Source organism: Rousettus aegyptiacus, unplaced genomic scaffold, assembly GCF_014176215.1.
Source record: "Rousettus aegyptiacus isolate mRouAeg1 unplaced genomic scaffold, mRouAeg1.p scaffold_m13_p_11, whole genome shotgun sequence".
Taxonomy (NCBI): domain Eukaryota; kingdom Metazoa; phylum Chordata; class Mammalia; order Chiroptera; family Pteropodidae; genus Rousettus; species Rousettus aegyptiacus.
The window spans coordinates 35558317-35576528 of NW_023416286.1; the positions used below are offsets into that span (position 1 = coordinate 35558317).

General features: G+C 41.4%; 2 protein-coding genes across 2 annotated transcripts in view; one reads left to right on the plus strand and one right to left on the minus strand.

Annotated features, from left to right (window-relative positions):
• Positions 1–1169: 1169 nt before the first annotated feature.
• On the plus strand, positions 1170–4176 carry CLDN23 (claudin 23). The gene has a single exon (XM_016133113.2). The coding sequence runs from the start codon at positions 1646–1648 to the stop codon at positions 2522–2524; it is 879 nt and encodes a 292-aa protein (XP_015988599.1). The 5' UTR covers positions 1170–1645; the 3' UTR covers positions 2525–4176.
• A 5130-nt stretch (positions 4177–9306) lies between these two features.
• Positions 9307–18212, minus strand: part of LOC107504120 (prolow-density lipoprotein receptor-related protein 1-like) — a 34660-nt gene continuing 25754 nt past the window's right edge. Inside the window, 8 exon segments of the mRNA XM_036228313.1 lie at positions 9307–9598; positions 11099–11576; positions 13119–13355; positions 14784–14894; positions 15998–16123; positions 16543–16845; positions 16848–17079; positions 17866–18066. Of these exon segments, the coding sequence (XP_036084206.1) occupies positions 9418–9598; positions 11099–11576; positions 13119–13355; positions 14784–14894; positions 15998–16123; positions 16543–16845; positions 16848–17079; positions 17866–18066 (1869 nt within the window). The 3' untranslated portion in view covers positions 9307–9417.

Sequence of the window (18212 nt, forward strand, 5' to 3'; positions counted from 1 at the left end):
TGGGAAGATGAAAAAGTTCTGCAGATGAATGATGGTGATCGCAGCACAACAATGAGCTTAATGCCAATAAGCTATACACTTAAAAATGATTAAGATGGTAAATTCTATATATGCCTGTTTTGCCACAATTTTTTAAACTGAAAAAATTTCAGAAAAGTAGTGATTCCTATTGTCCACCCTAAAGTGTTCAAAATTATTTCAAACCAATGCTAACTTAATTTTCAGAAAGTTTTGATTTTAACTAATTATAAGGTAATACACTTCCATTTTAAGACATATGGAATATGAGAAAAATATTGTTAAAAATGTAAAATCATGACTTAATAGAAAATGAACATGTGCCAAAAATTTTATTTCATTCATTATTAATAATGGAGCCATTACGATGTTACAGTGGTTCAAAAGAAAATGTGAAAAAACACTCATGCAGGCAAATAGGAGAGCTAAAATTTACAATCAATGCCACACTGGTCAGTAATGGGCAGTAATCGTTTACATTCTACTAACAAACTTAATTGCATTCCATGGGCAAAAATTATTTGCACAACTACAGGTTTTCTGCAATTTACAGAGTTGTAAACTAATTCAAAAACAATAAAAGGCCACAAGACCCTATATAATTAGATAAACCTGAAAAGTGTGCTAGACAGGACACCCCACAGCGGCCCTCTTTTTTTTTTTTTTTTTTTTTTTTGGTCCGCTCCAATATCTTTGGCAAAGCTGAAAAAAAAAAAAAGAAAATCCACTCTAACTCCTCATCCAGAAACACATTCGCTTTGTTTCTTTTGAGTGAAACGTAATCTGGAGTATGGAGCCTTTATCAAGCACATTAAACGAGGTTTTATTTAACAAAATTATCCTGGGGCACGCTTCGCGATCAAGTAGACCCTGGTACATCTCAGGAGCGCGTGGAGAGAAGGCGCCTCCCACTCACCTGCGAAAGGTTGCAGGTCAACAGCATAAAACTGGGAGAAACTAGCGGGTCCCGGCTGGGAGTGAAGGGAGGAGAGGGTCCACTGCGAAGCCTGCAGTCAGGGAGGGGAGAAAAACTTGCGCAACAAGACCCGCTAAGAACTAGGGAAGCTGCGCACTGACCCAGCCCGGGACGGACAGCGCCGCGGCACCGCCTCTTTCCTTCTCCGCCCACGGCCCGCGGAGCCACCCGAGGAGCCAGGGCGGGACGAACTCTGCCAGGTCCCAGAGTCGCCTGCCGCGGAGACAGGTTTTTGAGCTCCCAGGAGCGCGCCTCTTCTTCTCGCTCCTCCCACCGGGACGGGTTTGGCCTGGGCCGTCGTTTCTGGGCGCCCGCACTTTGGACCGCGGTTTCGGCCAGACCCGCCCGCGAGTGGTTTCGATTGAGGACAGCGGCCTGGAAGGGGAGGGCGGAGCGGCTGGGACGCGAAGAAGAAACTAGGGGCGATCCGCGTAGTGGAGACGGTCTTGCTCCTGAGACCGAGAGCAGCCGGAGAGGGCGGTGTGCAGACCCCCAGTCCGCGGCGGCGCCTGTGCCAACCTCGGGGGCCGAAGCCCGGGGTTACTCCGGACGCGCCTGGGCCGGAGATCTCGAGGCCGCTGGGCCGAGAAGGCGTCTGCTAAGAAGGCAGCAGGTGCGCTGTCCCGCGGGAGCGCAGCGCCGCGCCCGGAGATGCGGACGCCGGTGGTGATGACGCTGGGCATGGTGCTCGCGCCCTGCGCGCTGCTGCTCAACCTGACGAGCACCCTGGCGCCCGGCTGGCGGCTGGTGAAGGGCTTCCTCAACGAGCCTGTGGACGTGGTGCTGTACCAGGGTTTGTGGGACATGTGCCGCGAGCAGAGCAGCCGCGAGCGTGAATGCGGCCAGACGGACAAGTGGGGCTACTTCGCAGCCACGCCGGTGGTCGTGGCTCGAGGACTCATGGTCACATCACTGGCCGCCACGGCCCTGGGGCTGCTGCTGGCTTCGTTCGGCGTGCGCTGCTGGCAGGACGAGCCCCGCTTCTTGCTGGCGGGCGTCTCGGGAGTGGTGCTCTTCCTCGCGGGCCTCCTTAGCCTCATCCCGGTCTCCTGGTACAACCACTTCCTGGCAGACCGCGCCGTCCTGCCCGCCCCAGGCAGTCCGGTCACTGTGGAGGTGAGCTACAGCCTGGTACTGGGCTACCTGGGCAGCTGCCTGCTGTTACTGGGCGGCTTTTCGCTGGCGCTCAGCTTCGCGCCCTGGTGCGAGGAGTATTGTTACCGCTCCCACAAGAAGCCCGCTGGCAGCCCGCGCCGCCCCAGCATCAGCACCGTGCATGTCGACTGGCCCCAGCCCGCGCTCACCCCGGCAATCAAATACTACAGCGACGGCCAACACAGACCGCGGCCCGCCGAGTTTGGCGCCACCGACAGGCCCAAGGTGGGCTTCCCCATGCCCCGGCCACCGCCCAAGGCCTACACCAACCCGGAGGACGTGATCGACGGGGAGACGGTGACGGACTCTCAGGGCGCCTCCTCGCGCAGCACCCGGCCGTGCCACAGCTCCCTGCCCTGCGACTCCGACCTGTAGACAGTGTCCCCCAGCCTGCTCTGGTCAGCTGTGTGTGGTTATGGACTCTCCTTACCACAGTTTAACCTTGAAGTTGTTTGTTACCTTGATGCTGGAAACACCTGGCTCGAAGTGGGAACCTGGGACAGGTGTTCTTGTTCCTGTAAATGGTTCGAAGGGCGATATTCTTCTTCTGTGGCCAACATATAGGAAAGAGACATGAGAGCTACACAAATTGACCAAATATTAAACCAGGTTATATTCAGACATAGGAACCTGGCTGATCTGCATACCGACAGACCACGGGAAACCTGCAGGAAGATTCCTGCTGAGATTACTACTTCCCCATGCCTTTAACACTGTATACCCATACCCTGGAAGGAAAAGCGTTTAAAAAAAAAGGATATAAAAACCCAATTTCTCAAATACTTAGGGTCTCATTCTCTGGCTTTGAGAGGAGACCACTCTCTAATAAACTTTCCTTTTGTCTCTAACTCTGGGGCTTGAATTCTTTCCTACACAGAGTCAAGGGCCCTGCCTCTCTTGGTTTAGGGCCCCACTTGTGGGTAGTTTGCCCCATTCTGCATCAAAGCTAGACTCCTTGAATGATTAGTTCAGGTTGGGTTTGGTTTTCGAGTTTAGAGTTTAGTTTTCCTAACTCTTAGAAGGTGACAGGCTTTTCATAACTGGGTTGAAGGAGATAAGCAGCTTTGCATTGTGTTGACCAGGACAATAACAACAAAAACTCAAAATCAGCAAATAGAGGCTCAAAAACGATTTGTCTGTCACCTTGAAACATTCTGTAATGCCGATGAAGTTTGTATCAAGGTAAGTATTTTTTTCATTTTCATGCAAACTCTCAAGGGCCAATATATTTCTGACTATAAAACTCTTAAAAGTAAAGCCATGCAAATACCAACAGCTTTAGTGGCTTTTATGGATATTACCTGATTAACTCATATTTCCATTTCTTCATGTGTAAATAGAATTTATCTTTTTAATCACTTATTTTTAGAGTGAAAGTTGAGGTCACACCAGTGTTCTCTTCAAGAGGAGAGAAAGAATGAATGGACTAATACTATACTGTTTTGTCCTTTGTCTACCTCACCCTAGACATAGAAGACTACACATTAAATATTTGTGCAAAACTGAGCTTCTTAATTACATTAGGTTAAAGTACACGTGTGTGTATCTCTCATTTATAAATAAAATTTGAAAACAAGAATTTCAGACAAAACTTTTTCATCTCCAGTACAACCTTTGGAAGTTTAAGCCTTCATTTCTAACAATTTCCTGGGTGCCTAGGCACTGTTCCTGAAATCTAGCGCTCACATCTTCACACTTCGTAGCATAAGATTACTAAAAGATGCCAATGGACCCCACTTAAATTCCTAACTGCTTTATTTTCAGGTTCATGCTGTTTTCTATGTTAAGCCAAGTCTATTGTTGAAAAAACTAGAAGCACCAGTTTTCTAGGTGAGACTAGAAATCTTTTCCTCTTGTAATAGTGGTGCCTAAAGTTACAGGTAGGCAGCTCTGTGTCCCATGAGCAGGACTAAATCCCCAGCAGGCCTAATTCCAAGTGGTTGATTTCAAGGTGCCTTTATTGAATTGAGTTTCATCTTTAAAACCCGCTTTTGGTAGACAATTCAGAGTTTGGAATGGTCAGTTCAGTGAGTGCTGATAACAGAGAACTACAAAACTAACTAAATTGTGCATGCTGCTCCATTGCAGTGGAAGGAATACAGATTCACTTTCTTTGCCATTTTGTACTGGAATTACCTGTTCCTGTCTTTTTGCAACCAAACTTTAAAGTGTGGGCATATCACCTGGAGATCTTTTTTAAATGCAAATTCTGATTCTGAAGGTCTGGAGTGAGGCCTGAAACTGATTTCCTAAGATCACCCAGATGACAAGCACTTAATGGTCCCTGCTTGGGACTGTCAGGCTTTCACTGGGCCTGTGCCTCACTCAAATTTCAGTCCTAACTGGCAGCACATAATCAGACCTTAGAAAGCTTGCCTTCGAGCTGAGTTAGGGGCCTTCCTCTAGGGAAGAAAGCCAGAATGGAGAAAAGGCAACACTGCTTTTTTCAGCTACCTCAAAGAGCAGGGATTAAATGGCTGAGAAGCCAGATCTGAGCAGACAACACAGATATTGGGTTTCTGGCAAGTACTGAATCTATTGAATCTTTTCTGCATCATAATTCCAAATATTTCTAGGGAAGCCTGATGTTTGTATGTTTTTAGTTTTCCTTCCTTCCCAGTTATTCTCCACTGGCTTATATTCAAAACACTTCCTCTCTGGTAATTAAGATTTGATGCCAAGATAATTCTGTTTTTGTCCTGTTGACAGACATAAAACCAACAGCACTTTAAAAATTACAAACTTCTTTTTGTTGTACCAAATATTCAGGACGGTGTGGTAAGAGATTCCTCCATCAGGCCTGATCTGTTTTAGGCCTGAGGGCTCTCCTTGGCACAGCAGCACACACTGAAGATGGGCTTGAGACTCAGGATGCGGGAGGAAGCCAGAGCCTCAGTAGTTGCTGTTGTGGGAGAGAACTCACCCTAAACTTAATACCAACTAGCCAAGCAACCACACCGCAGTGAAAACACTAATGTGAAATAGCATGGCCACCTTGCCTAAAGCTCTTCACACCCATAATACGCCATCACCACTCATTTTTAATAATCTTAATTGCCTACAAAGTATGTGTTGTCATTTAATGGGTGAAATCTTTTCAAGATTACTCAAGTTATGCCTGGAGGACCAAGGGATCTGTGAAGGTAGAGCAGACACTGCATTAACTCAGCTCCTGCTCTCCTTCAGCCGTCTTGCTGTGATCTGGAGGCGTGCCCTCACTGAGGAGGGGTGAGGTTTGCGGCACACATGCTATCCATCCCTCACGGAGGCTGGGCTGCAGGAGGTGCTGTCAGAGGTGCTGCAGTCACCACCCTCCTCTTCATCACCTAGATCATTCCTCCAGGAAGCGTAAGGGCACCTGTCACTTTGTCGGCACATTTTTGGACACCTCGAAAAGCAAAACTATTTCCAGGCCCTGCCTTTGTGAAACTAACATACTCTAGCGTGAGAGATATGTATAAGGAAAAATGAAGAATTAGCTAGGGTCAAGGGCTGGAGGAAGAAGATGAGATTTTAGGAAAGGTGGTCAGGATGGAAGTGATACTCCAGCAGGGAACTTAAAGAAGAGAGCATTCCAGGCAGAGAGAAGAGCACATTCCAAGTTCCCACTAAACAAAATATTGGTGAAAACACGTCGGTATAGCAATCTCGACTCTAGCATGTTTCGCTTCCTTCTACTTCTCTCTAGGTCAGGGTGCTGAGGACAGAAAGATGGTAGTGGTACAATTGAATGAGGCTAGCGAAGTATGTCATCTACACTTTATCAGGCTAATAGTTTCTTTAGTCTGGAATAAATTCGATCCGTTTTATAGAATGTTTTCAGAATCTATTATAAACAACTTGATATACAAATAACTGGTGAGAAACATTCTATTCCGCCAATGTATAAACAGCCCCACAATGTAGTAGGAAGATGAATTTAACCCTCAGAGCCTCATCGCAACCCCAGAGTGCTGGAAAAAGGTTACTAACCAGGCTCTGTACCCCGCCCCCCACAAACAGCTTTACTCTGACCTTTCGAAAATAAAGGTCTGTCATTCATTTCTCTAAAACCCTCAGGATCTTCCTATGTATCATCCAGTCTCAAGTCTCAACTTAAATTCCATTCGTGACTTGGCCAAGGCCTAGGTTTTCACCCTCATTACTCTCTCTCACACACATAGTACTCTAGACTACTTCTTTCCCCCATCAGCTTAGAGGGGTCGTATTTGAACATATATATGTGTCCAATGTGTATTTTTCTTGATATACTTTCCCATTTTACCTCTATATGGAAAATAAGGACAGGGATGGTTTCCATTTATTTGTGTAATTCTAGACTGGGTACACTGCCTATTAGCAATTTAATAATTTAACGTTACTTCTAAAAGCTGTTTCTGTACCCAAATGCTCCCTCGCCTTATACACAATTGTCATGTACATAGAAAGTAATTTGTAGCCCGAGGCCACTGGCCCGAAACCCAGGGCGGAAGCACTGACACTGGTGGGGATTGGGCCACAGGAGCAACTTTGGGAACTGGATTATGCCCTACAGCGATGGCAGCTCTCTGAGAGACACCGACATGAAAGGCTGAGGAAAACTAAACAAGTCACTGAAATTTTTCTAGAGTTTACATGCTTCCTAATAGCCTAAGCTCTGCACTTGCTAGACTTCAGTTTCCGCATCTGTACAGCTGGGAAGACTGTTAGATATTATCAGAGGGCCTGTCTAAATTTAATATTCTTAGAGTGAAGGTTAAGAATTAGATGGGGCTGAGAGGAAAGACATGAAATTTGAACAGCGAAAGCAGGGGAAGCTAATTGACCTCTCAAATTAGTGACTGGTTTGATAGCAACAAAACCCATGTACTAGTTCTAGGTATCCCTGAATTTCATAAGCCTCCCACCAGTTAAAATAGTAGGAACTTGGTATATCCCTCTCATCATCCATGACCCCCCTCGCATAAGTACAAAGCACTTCATTTAACTCAATTGCTATGGAGAGATACAAAAGGTCGAGTTTTGTGTAGGGCTTTTGAGCCTAATGCATGAGCCAATTAACTTTTCCGAAGCTCCTTGTTCTTCCAGAAGAAAACTCAAACCGATTAAAAGGTTATAGAATTTGAGTTTCTATAGGAAATTCAAGTTTTCATTTTTATTTTTTTCCCTTCTTTAATCCCTTCACCGACCCCCCCCCTCCCCCCCCCCCCCCACACACACACACTTCCACCCCTGACCTAGGGAAGTTGCAGTCTTCCCTTAAGCACTGGTTCTCTGAAGGCGGAGTATCTCCTCCCTGGTTCTCTGAAGGCCAAGTGTCTCCTCCTACCTGCTCAGGCCACACCCGGGAGTGGCCGGTGCACTGGGGGTTTGGCACACCCAGGGTATGGTCCATGGCTCCACCTGGGGTGCGAATCCAGAACCTTCTGCATGTAAAGCAGACGTGTTAGCCACTACACTATGGAGCCACCCTAGGGAATTCAAGTTTTATGTCTGCTATAAACTTTCTGCTCCATCGGTTAGGTGGAGAGAAATTAAGAAATTAATAACTTATATAGAGAATATCACAATAGAAGACTCTTATAGTTGAAAATATCCCATTGCTCCAAAGAGATAAGGTTATGAAGTTACCATATGAAAAATAATTTAGGGGATAGGAATGTTTAAAAATTATAAAATATAAATATTCTTAGAGTGAAGGTTAAGAATAAAACCTTAAGTATAAAACCTTAAGTATCCATTTATAAAATTAAGTCTTTCTGGTGAAAAGGACATTCATGTGTTTTGTAAATTCTTAAATAAGGAAAGCATAACAGGATGTGTTAAACCAGATTCAGGAAGGATAATACTTAGGCGTACATTCATAAGATACCAAAGATAAGAAAAGATAAATAAGCAGTGGGTGAGAAGGGGTGACATACCATTTGGCTGCAGTCAGCTCCCCTTTTCCCAGAGAGAGGAAATAGGGGTATTCCTGGGGCCCAAAGAGGAAAGGGGGGCTGCGAAATAGAAGGGTGAGGTTGAGAGAAACATTCCACCGCAGAGCCTGTGGAAGTAGGCCGAGCTAGTGAGCACGCCAGAATGAAAGCCCTAGAAGTCTGTGGGAGGCATAAGGTCTAAGAGAGACGCAGGCAGCTGCCCAAGCGTGTTCAGAGAAAGCTGCGATAGTGTTTATACACCATTGGTGCATGTTTTTGAGCCAGAATTCCTTTGTGTCAATTTTTGCACTTCTGCACAGATAGAGGCAGAGCCTTGCCAGGGGCAAACTTGACAGTGAGGGTGGCTCTTGGGAGAGGGTAGCAAGAGAAACCTAATATAGCTGAGCTCCTGAGGCAACTCAATAATGCTGCTGACTCTTCCAGACTCAGGAAAGGCAGGGCCCCAAGTATTTGTTTTTCAGGTCAAATTAATCTGTACTTAGAAATTTTTATACTTGATTGCAGAGTTTACTTTATGTACTATACCTACAGTAATAAGCCTAGGACTTCTCTTTGTGCTTGGAAGCCCATACAAACTCAGTCTGCCAGAAACTAAATAGGAATATCTGGAAAAGATTCAAGCAAGAAAAATCCTTCCAAGTAAAGCTGTGTTTTTATAATTGGGGTAACATTAGCAGACTCAAGTACGATGCTATGCATACAGGTGTTTTCATATTTTCATTTGATGTCCAATTGGCCTGATGTAGGTTCTGTTAAACCCATTTTTATCCTTGGAGAAAGAGTTTCATGATTAAGTGATTTGCCCAAGACTGCTCTTAGAAATATTTTATACTGTACTGCTCCTTTGTTACCTGTCTCCCATCACGGATTCAATGCCCTTGATTCTTTATGTGGGTGTGAATTAAGCAGATCCAGGAATATAGAGGTACTAGTAGTCAAAGGGGCTTTGGGATCTAAGTAGCATCTGTGTGTTTCCTCAACAAGCATGAGCTATTGAGATGAGTCCTAGTCCAGACCCATAACTCGGTATTTTTCAGCCCACAGTATTCACCCACTTAACCTCAAACGACTCAAATCATTTGTCTGAGTTTCTGTATTTATAAAGCAAGTTCACTTTCATTTAGGTTTAGAATCAAATGAGAGCATAAGAAAAAAAAAACACTGATTTTTACAAATTTTCAGAAAAAAAATTAGTAATTTTGTAGTAAAATGTGTCTCAGAGCGGGAGTGGTAGGAAACTAACATTTGAACATTTACTACACTGTAGAAACTTGACCTTTACCTTAAGACGTAAAAATTTAAGAGAGGGTTAGATTTCAGTACTAACTAGCACTGCCTACTTTCGGCCAGCTAGGATTTTTCGGAAGGGACGTTCTTTAACTGTTTCTCACAATCTGTTTTTCTCAAAGAGACTTCTAAGCATACCCGCTCATTATAGGCTTCATTGACAAAAGTCTCACTGTTCATTAGAATCTCTTCTTGGTCATTTTTCTTATGTCTGGCTGAATTTCTCGATGATGCTGTACTATTTCTAGAAATCAAAGAAACAAAGTCAAAAGAGTTGTTCCTCGAGATAGAAACTGGGATTGAGGAATGATTAGAAAGGGACAAACATCCCCCATCAAAAGTTCTCTTTTGTAGGAATTATGCCATCTTAATTGTCTCTTTAACAAAGCGAATGACCTAGACTAGATAATACTTGAGTCAGTTATGACTTGTTACTGGACATTTACTTAACTCTCAAAATGATACATTTTCTCAATCAAGGGAAACTAGATAATAGGAGTCAATGAATACCAAATCACAGGAAAGGTGATTAACAAATGGACACGGGTGAGTTAGAAAAGCAAGTTAATGTGGTAGAAAAAACTAAGGTGACAATCAGAACCCCAAGAGTGGCATATCAATCATCTTAATAATTAACCAGTTAGCTATTAACCAGTGTTACCATGGGCAAAGACAAATCATAACTCTTGGTCTTTTCTTGTCTATAAAATGAAGGCTGGACAGACATGGAACCTACAAAACTTTGATCAGCTCTAGATTTATTGATACATAGGTTGTTTAATGTTCCTTCCCGATATGTGTATTTAATCAGTTTCTTCAACTACTGTATCTTCCCACACTAAAGCTTGTTTTGTAATCATTCCTACTCTAAATCATCAATTTGTTATTCTTGTTTGTTTCTTCAGTCCAATGACTCTCTTGCTATTACACCAAACTTAATACTTGTGCTTTAATTTTTTCCTAAGTTTTTCATTTTACCTCCTATTATGGGAGGAAATGTGTTCCCTACAAATTCATATGTTGAAGTCATAAACCCTACTACCTCGGAATGTGACCATATTCAGAGATAGGGTCTTTCAAGAGGTCATTATATTAAAACAAGGTCATTAGTATGAGCCTTAAGCCAAAATTACTGGTGTCTGTGTGGAATTAGAGATTATACACAGACATGTACAGAGGAAAGACCATGTAAAGATACAGGGAGAAGTCTGCATCTACAATTCAAGAAGAAACAAACCCTCAGTCTCAGAAGAAATCAACCCCACTGACATGTTGACTTTAGACTTCCAGCCTCCAGAACTGTGAGAAGATAAATCTCTGTTGTTTAAGATACTCAATCTGTAGCATTTGTTATAACAGCCCTAGCAAACTAATATACCTAATTTTTCCTCCAAATAATCATTAGCACTAACTCTGCTTCATTGGTGGGAAATCTCCTCATTTCATCCCTGAGATTGTGCCACCAACTGCTGGTTTAGTCAGGTTTTATCTGCCACTTACAGTAATATTGTTTGTCCCAGATCTCACTGAAAGAGATAGTCTCTGTTTTTGTTTTTTGTTTTCCAGGTTATCTGACAGGGAAGCCTACTTCATCACCTAAATCCTGTCCCAGAGGACAAGTTTCTAGAGTGAACTCATACCTCCAATCCCATTAATCTTATTTTATAAGTGACTTCTTTGGAATAAAACTCTCCCATGAGGAAAAAATTTAAACTCTCTCAGAAGGACATTAATTGCTGCACACCTTTTTAATTTATGTTCTCTTCTGAAATATACAAATGCTCCCAGAGCTACCAGAATAACTGATAAGGCAATGGTTAAGCTGAGGGTGATGTGGCCAGGGACGGGTCCATGCACTGCCTCTTCACAGAACTCTCGACCATATTCCAGCGGACAGCTGCATTTTCTCATCTCTCTTTCCATTGTACAGATTCCCCGCCCATTACAGAAATCGCTGCTACAGGGCAGATGTTTTGCCCTCTGTGAGTCCTTGGACTGAACAGACTTCCCTCTTTCCTTGGTTTCTGAGGTCTTGCTTTCTCTAGTGAGAACTGGAGGGATCAGTGTTTTTCTGACAGGATAATTCATCCCTTCTGGACCCAGATATCTAGCTTTGACGGGCTTGGTAGCCTGCAGAGGTTGAGCAGCTTTCAAATTCACCATTTTTCCAGCTTCTGGCTTTTCAGGTGTTGGTACTGAATGAATTTTATTTGAATAAGCACCTATAAAAATAGTAGGTATGAGTGTGAGTATACACACATATTTATCAGTTAAGAGCTATTTCAGAAGAACAAGAATTGTAATGGACTTAACCAAATAAATTTGAATGTATGAGATCATAAATTACTACCATTACTTTTGATTAAACAAAAAATAATTAAATGTTTATATAAAAAGAACTGCATATTTTAAAACACTTAAAATGTTTGGTTTCAGGCCCAGTCTATCTATCATAACAATCTACTATTAGATGGTAGGATACACAGTTTTAGCCAAGGCAAATTCCATTACAATAATGTTTATTTCTATAAGGATTAGTGTGGTAGATCTAGGTAGTAAACATATAGACTAGAAAGATTTTTAAAATGTAAGTTTACTTATAAATACTTAAAATTTTTTTGAGTCCAAGATCTGTAAGTTGCAGGTTTAAAGTCAGTAGCTTTAGCAAGATCTACAAGTTGCAAATATTGAATCAGTTCCAGTGGTGGTGGTGGGAGAGGCATACATTAGTCAGAGAGCAGGCAACAGTGTCCTTCTAACCAGAAAGGAACCTGAAGTTATGTTTGTGTTTATGGCATTTCACCCAATGCTTTATTATTGTTGGCACAAGTATCATTCCTCACGTGGGCACTAAAGACCAAAACTATGGGGAGGGAAGACAGTAGTATTCAGCAATGAAATTACTTCTTGCATCTGCCTTAAGCTGGTATCACTGGAGTGTCCAATCCTGGGCATTTAGGGTCCCTCAATGGTAAGGTACATCCAGAGGAAGCCAGTCTAAATTCATACACCCAGTACCATCCAAAAAAGTTATATAAAAGTCAGAGTAAAATAATTATTAAGGAGTAGAGCCAACTCTCAGGCTTAAGTCATCAAGAATGGAAGAGCAAGTGAAGGTATGTTAGGTTTCTGGTTTACTTTTAAAACCAAGTAATGAAGGTGATAAATTTTTCACTTGTTGACCCTCCTCCTTAAGTCACTGCCAACACATGGTTTTCAACAAAACCATCCTTATTTGTAAGACCATAGAATCAATTCTGGGAAAATCCATTATCTTTTCTATTTAAGATGAAGTGATTAGTGATAATAACTTGTCTTTCAGCTAGTCAGGTTTTAGGAAGATCAGAATTAAATTGAGAAGTCACTGAGAATTCTTCACAATAAGATTCCTTTCCTAAATCTTTTTCTTAACTAGTTATCACTATTTTCAGTACCAAGCCCATTGCCCCTTTAATTCTATAGCTCACAGGACTTGGATATCATTGGAGCTGTAGCTAAATTTTGGTTACAAGCAGCTATGATTTTACAATTGGTCAGCTGACTAGCCATGACAACACCTTTCTACAAAGGCACTATTGGGCATAGGATTTTTGTAACAACCACCTATAGTCAGCATTTAAGTACTAACACAACAGTGTTATATACCAATATGACAGCTTTATACACATTCTCTTGTACTCCTTAACACATTTATAGAATTAGATATTACTTAAAGTAAGTCATTCATGGTAATGAACAGTGGGTCCTGGCTAGGAGTTACTCACAGCCCATTTCATCAGATTCATCCAGACAGTCAGCCCAAACATCACAAACTTGCTCCATGAACATGCACTTCCAACCATCCTTATAGGATTGTGATGGTGCAGAGCACTGGACAGCTTTAATATATGTGTTCATGTCAGCCAAATAGTACCCATGGGAACATTTACAAGTCTGTCCTTTGGGATTTGGTAAACAAATATGGCCACATCCTCCATTATCTTTCAAGCAGCTGTTACTACCTGTGGATTTCACCCCCCCCCAAAAAAAAAATATATATTAATTTAGATTTTTTCAGAAGGGTCTTCCGCAAATTTTCTGCAAATACACTATTAGAGTTATAGGACCCAGATGTTTTCCCCAGAGGAGATAGCTCTTCAATTTAATTCCTTTTAGTCCACTAGGTACCAAGTGAATGATGACTCTTCTTTATGGATGAGGATGGCTTTAGAAACCTAGGAGTTCAGACAAGGAACCAGCTTAAGGAAATCGGAGGTGAACTTTGGCTCATTCGAGACCCCATTATGAGTTTTCTCCTCTCACACCAAGCACTGAAGATGAGAACTAGGTGGGTCCTAGAAATAAAGCTTTCTTCAAATGAAAACATGGGGACTGTAGACTCTATTATCCCTCTAAGAGTCAAAATTACAGATTGATAGTTGCCAGAAATAAGGGTGAGGAAGGAAAGGAATAAAACCAAAGAGTCTGATTTAGTCAGCCATTTATAGCTTCCCATAGTTCTCTGAAGCTTATGTTGTAAACTTTAACTTCTCGTGAGGTTTTACCTTTTGATATATTCCAGGAATTGTGGAATAGATATGTGTGTAGTACTGATAAAATCTACTTTAATGGTGACAGAGACCTTCCTTATGGTACTCAGAACTAAGTAATAGATTATCATCACTTGTGTGACCATTATTACACTGAAGAATTCTAAAACTATCCTCCCCACAAAGCCAAGACAGGAGGAGTTTAAACATGACTAATACCAGTTTATAAAGGTGAGCTTTCAAAAACAAAGCAATGGAGCAGCATTCCCTTAAAACTAATATACTCATCATACTAATATACTCATCATACATGGCAGGTATGGTTAACTATTTGAACTTACATTGTTCAAATAGTGTTATTCTCCACTAGGAACAGATTTCTTATATTACTACTTTAACTAAGCCCATCATCATCCTCCCCAGGCATTCAATTAGGCACTCCATTTGCGTCTGTAAGAAGAGTTGAGAAAAACATCTGAGCATCCCTCAAGTTGATATTTCAAGGATTAGTAAATATCACAAGTAGGTACAAGTGACGACGAGTAGAATGAAGATTAATACCACATTAGAGCTAAAAGGGGATTTTGATTATAACACTATTGTAATTAATACGCAATAATAGAACTAAAATAAAACCCGGGTCTACCAAACCCCAGCCCATATACTTATCATTATTACGTCTCCTAGATAAGTAACAGGACTACTTATATACCAGAACCAGACTATATACAACTGCATAAAGACGAGAGAGTTATGCAGATCTATGGAATTGCCAGAGCAATGTTTTAATGGAAAACACAAAGATATGTCAAGGAGCTATTGCAGGATGGCGCACCCCCTCCATAGGGCAATTCAATAGACTTCAGCATTGTCATAATCACTGCAAGGTTGCTTACTCACCCTGTTGACAAAGTTTACTGTAAACTTTTAAATCCACAATCTTCTGATCTACTTGGAACCACCGGTTTTCTGAGAGTTCTGCCTTGCTGAACCAAACTTTAGTGATTTGGGCTGAAACAAAACCAGTGGACAATCATTAACAAAAGTGAAATTTTATTTTGAGATTTCCTGGGAAAAGAGCATTGCTCAATATGAAAACAGTCACTTGTTTGTATAAACTCCAGTTGAGTAACCAGAGTTTTACAGAAGAGGCATGGATTTTTCTAAATCTTGTTTCTGAGAAGAAACTTCAAGATAAATAAAAAACATTTTATACCTTTCTCCAAAATAAAATCGGGTGTTAATAAGCTATATTGAGCATATTCACATATGTCCAGATATCTAAAGATATCTAAAGAAAATTAAGATCTGTGACACTTAAATGCAATCCATACAATTGATGTATAATGATTTTAAACATTATTCTAGTACATTTCTGAAAATGACTTATCTACAACGATAGTCACCAGGGGATTTTAAAATGGATGACCAAGGTCTTACCACAAACCTAATAAATTAGCACCCTTGGAGTAGGACTTGACAGCTTTTTGTAATTCTGATGTGGCCAGCCCAACTGATTAATGGACCAGCATTTGGAAATAAAAAGAATCAGATTTATCTTAAACAGCATTTTCCAGTTTTAGCAAATCTAGATTCTAGCCAGAAATAATATACTAGAGCACTGTGGTTTAGGACAATTTCTTTGAATATGCTAGAAATACCCTACAAGTATAGAACGCTCTATAATTCATCCAGTACTTTTATATGTATTTAGTCAACTGAAACGGGTACTGTCTTCATTTTACAGGTAAGGTGTTACAGCTACTAGCTACTGACTGATGGAAAAGTTATACAACCTAGTTCTTCTTTCTGGACCAGTTTTCTCTCTACCATACTATGGTTTCTTCCAAAGTAGAGAGCCTCATATAAATGCCCCAAATCTCAGGCAGAACAGGACTAAATATATTCATATAAAGAATAATCAAATAAGTTAAAGCTCTCCCAAGTCACACAATCACTGTTACACATACATGTTAGAACAGGTAAATTGTTCAACTAGTCTTCCAAAAGAAAAATACGGCCAATGGTCAGTGCCAAGGGGTAGCACATTCACTGTAGATGCTGAGGAGTAAATTCAGATCACAAAGACAATCAGATGTAGAATTGAGACATACCATCATCAGTAGTTGTCCAGAACATCATGCCTTTGCCGTATGTAAAGTGGTTAAGGCCCAGAATTCCTCTGCGATCAGCTCTGTATCTAGAGCCATCTTGTTAAATACTTTCTATGAATCCTCTCCCTAGAAAGAGAGGTTCAGTTTACTTCACCTGGCCCAAAACAGCTGTGCTCTATCCTATAGCTCTTTATGTCTCGCCCAGCCTCCCCTCCAGAAAGGCACTGGCTGCCATGCTTTCTCTGAAGACCAGTTTCTCATTCATTCTACTTTAATAGTGATACACGAAGGTTTGCTCATGCATATTTGTTAAGTTCTCAATTTTATTCCTTCACAAAGGGGCTATTGCATGACTCTGTGGTCTATGATAGGCTATTTGGGTTGGGGAATGATTGTATTTGTTTGAAAGGTGGCACAGAAGATTGTAAACTCAGATCGAAAATCTATTTGAAGTCATGGCTGAAGACCAAAAAGTAGAATATCACTATTTCATCTGGCTAAGGTCCCTCAGACTCACATTTAGAGCATAGCTAATAATTGCTTACCAGTATCAGCTCAGTATATTGGGGTCCCTGAATCTGAAAAGGTCAGGCCCACAGGGACCTGAGATTCCTGCCACAGCACCCTCCTCCTGCTGCCATCCATAGAGGCACGTCCAATGCTGATGTCATGCCTAGCATCACCCTGGGAACCCAGATCCACAAAGCACCTGACTGCAGTAGCTGGATGGAGCACAACAGAGGTTGGGCGGTAAAGATTTTCGCTGAGCAAGACAGTAAAATACTGGCCTTCTGAGGAAGCTACAATGATGTGAGGATTCTCGCTGTCAAGCCAGTACATGTTTCCACAGAAAGGTTGATTACTGTTCCTTGCGCAGATATGACTCTCCTCCAAGACAGATTTCCAGATTCTTTGAGCCTCAGTTGCCTAATATCACCGTTACTCAACTCTGAAAGGTAGAGTGCCTTCTCCTGGACAAGGCAGTCCATTGATGCCAGATGGTTCACAGTGGTAACAGGAAGTATCTTATGCTCTGGTGAAGTTGCTTGTCCTAGTAAAGCATCTGGATTTTTCAGATAAATCTATATATATATATATAAAAGTCGGGTAGATGGTACCAGTTGAGTCTAGTCTAATATGTCATCTTGATTTTGCATTAATGTTAAGATACTTAAATTTAGTTTTTCATATATTCTGTCTTCTAAAAGTAGACAGCAGTTATTTCTCTCTTTTTCTGGAGTTTCAAACACTTAAAATTCCTCAAATTCAGATGTTTTAAAGATTACTCCTCTGCTAAAAAGGCCCTCCCTTTTACACGAGACTCTTCTATGAAGATCTTATTGAAATTGAAGTCAATCTTCCACTCCAAAGTTTGTTTTGTCATTTCAAAATGCCAAAATTGACAAGTCCTTTAGACGATAGAAATTAGGGATGATTTACTTGTCAGTGTCTTTTATCCTATGATTTAAGAAAAGTTGTCTCACAAAATGTACTTACCCCATCCCCACAAAATGTACTAGAACCCAGCTGAACTTTTATTTGGAATTCCTCTATGTCATGGGTTAAGTGCTCCGACAACTAAACAACATTGTCTAAATAAACTAAACTACACAAACCTTGCTGTATTCTGATGCACTAAGCATTTCTTAAAGGAATTTAAATAGGAGTGGTCTTCATTTCATAGCTACTTTGTTTTGGTCATCATAGCTCTCAGCACAAAGAGAATGCCAAAATTTAAGTTGTATTTGAAGAATATTCAAAGGAAAGAGCCCCTACTACTTATATCTGCATATGAAGAACTCAAATTACTTAGTCTACAATAGAACATAACCTAAGCGCTGACATGTGATGAAGGCTATGGACAGTACCTGTATGATAACTGTGGGCAACACAAGGAATAGAAATGCGGAATCCTTGATAGGAATGCAGTTGATGCCATCATCTGCAAGCAAGAATCCAATGGGGCAATGACAGCTTCCCTTGGCTTGTGAGCTCAGAAGGCATAAGTGAGAACATCCAGTATCTAGGCAAGGATTAGAAGACCTAGGCTGTAGTACTTCATGCATTATCTGGAAGAAGACAGCTAGATGTCAGCACACATTAGTAAATCCTTAAAAATAGCAGATGAATAAATCTTGCTTTTTAACCATTACAGATGAATGTCATACCAGTATGTACTTGGGGAACTCATACATGTAGGCTTTTTAAAGAGAAT

Excerpts from the sequence above, each read along its gene's own strand:
- CLDN23 (XM_016133113.2), top strand. The coding sequence starts at position 1,646 with ATGCGGACGCCGGTGGTGATGACGCTGGGCATGGTGCTCGCGCCCTGC.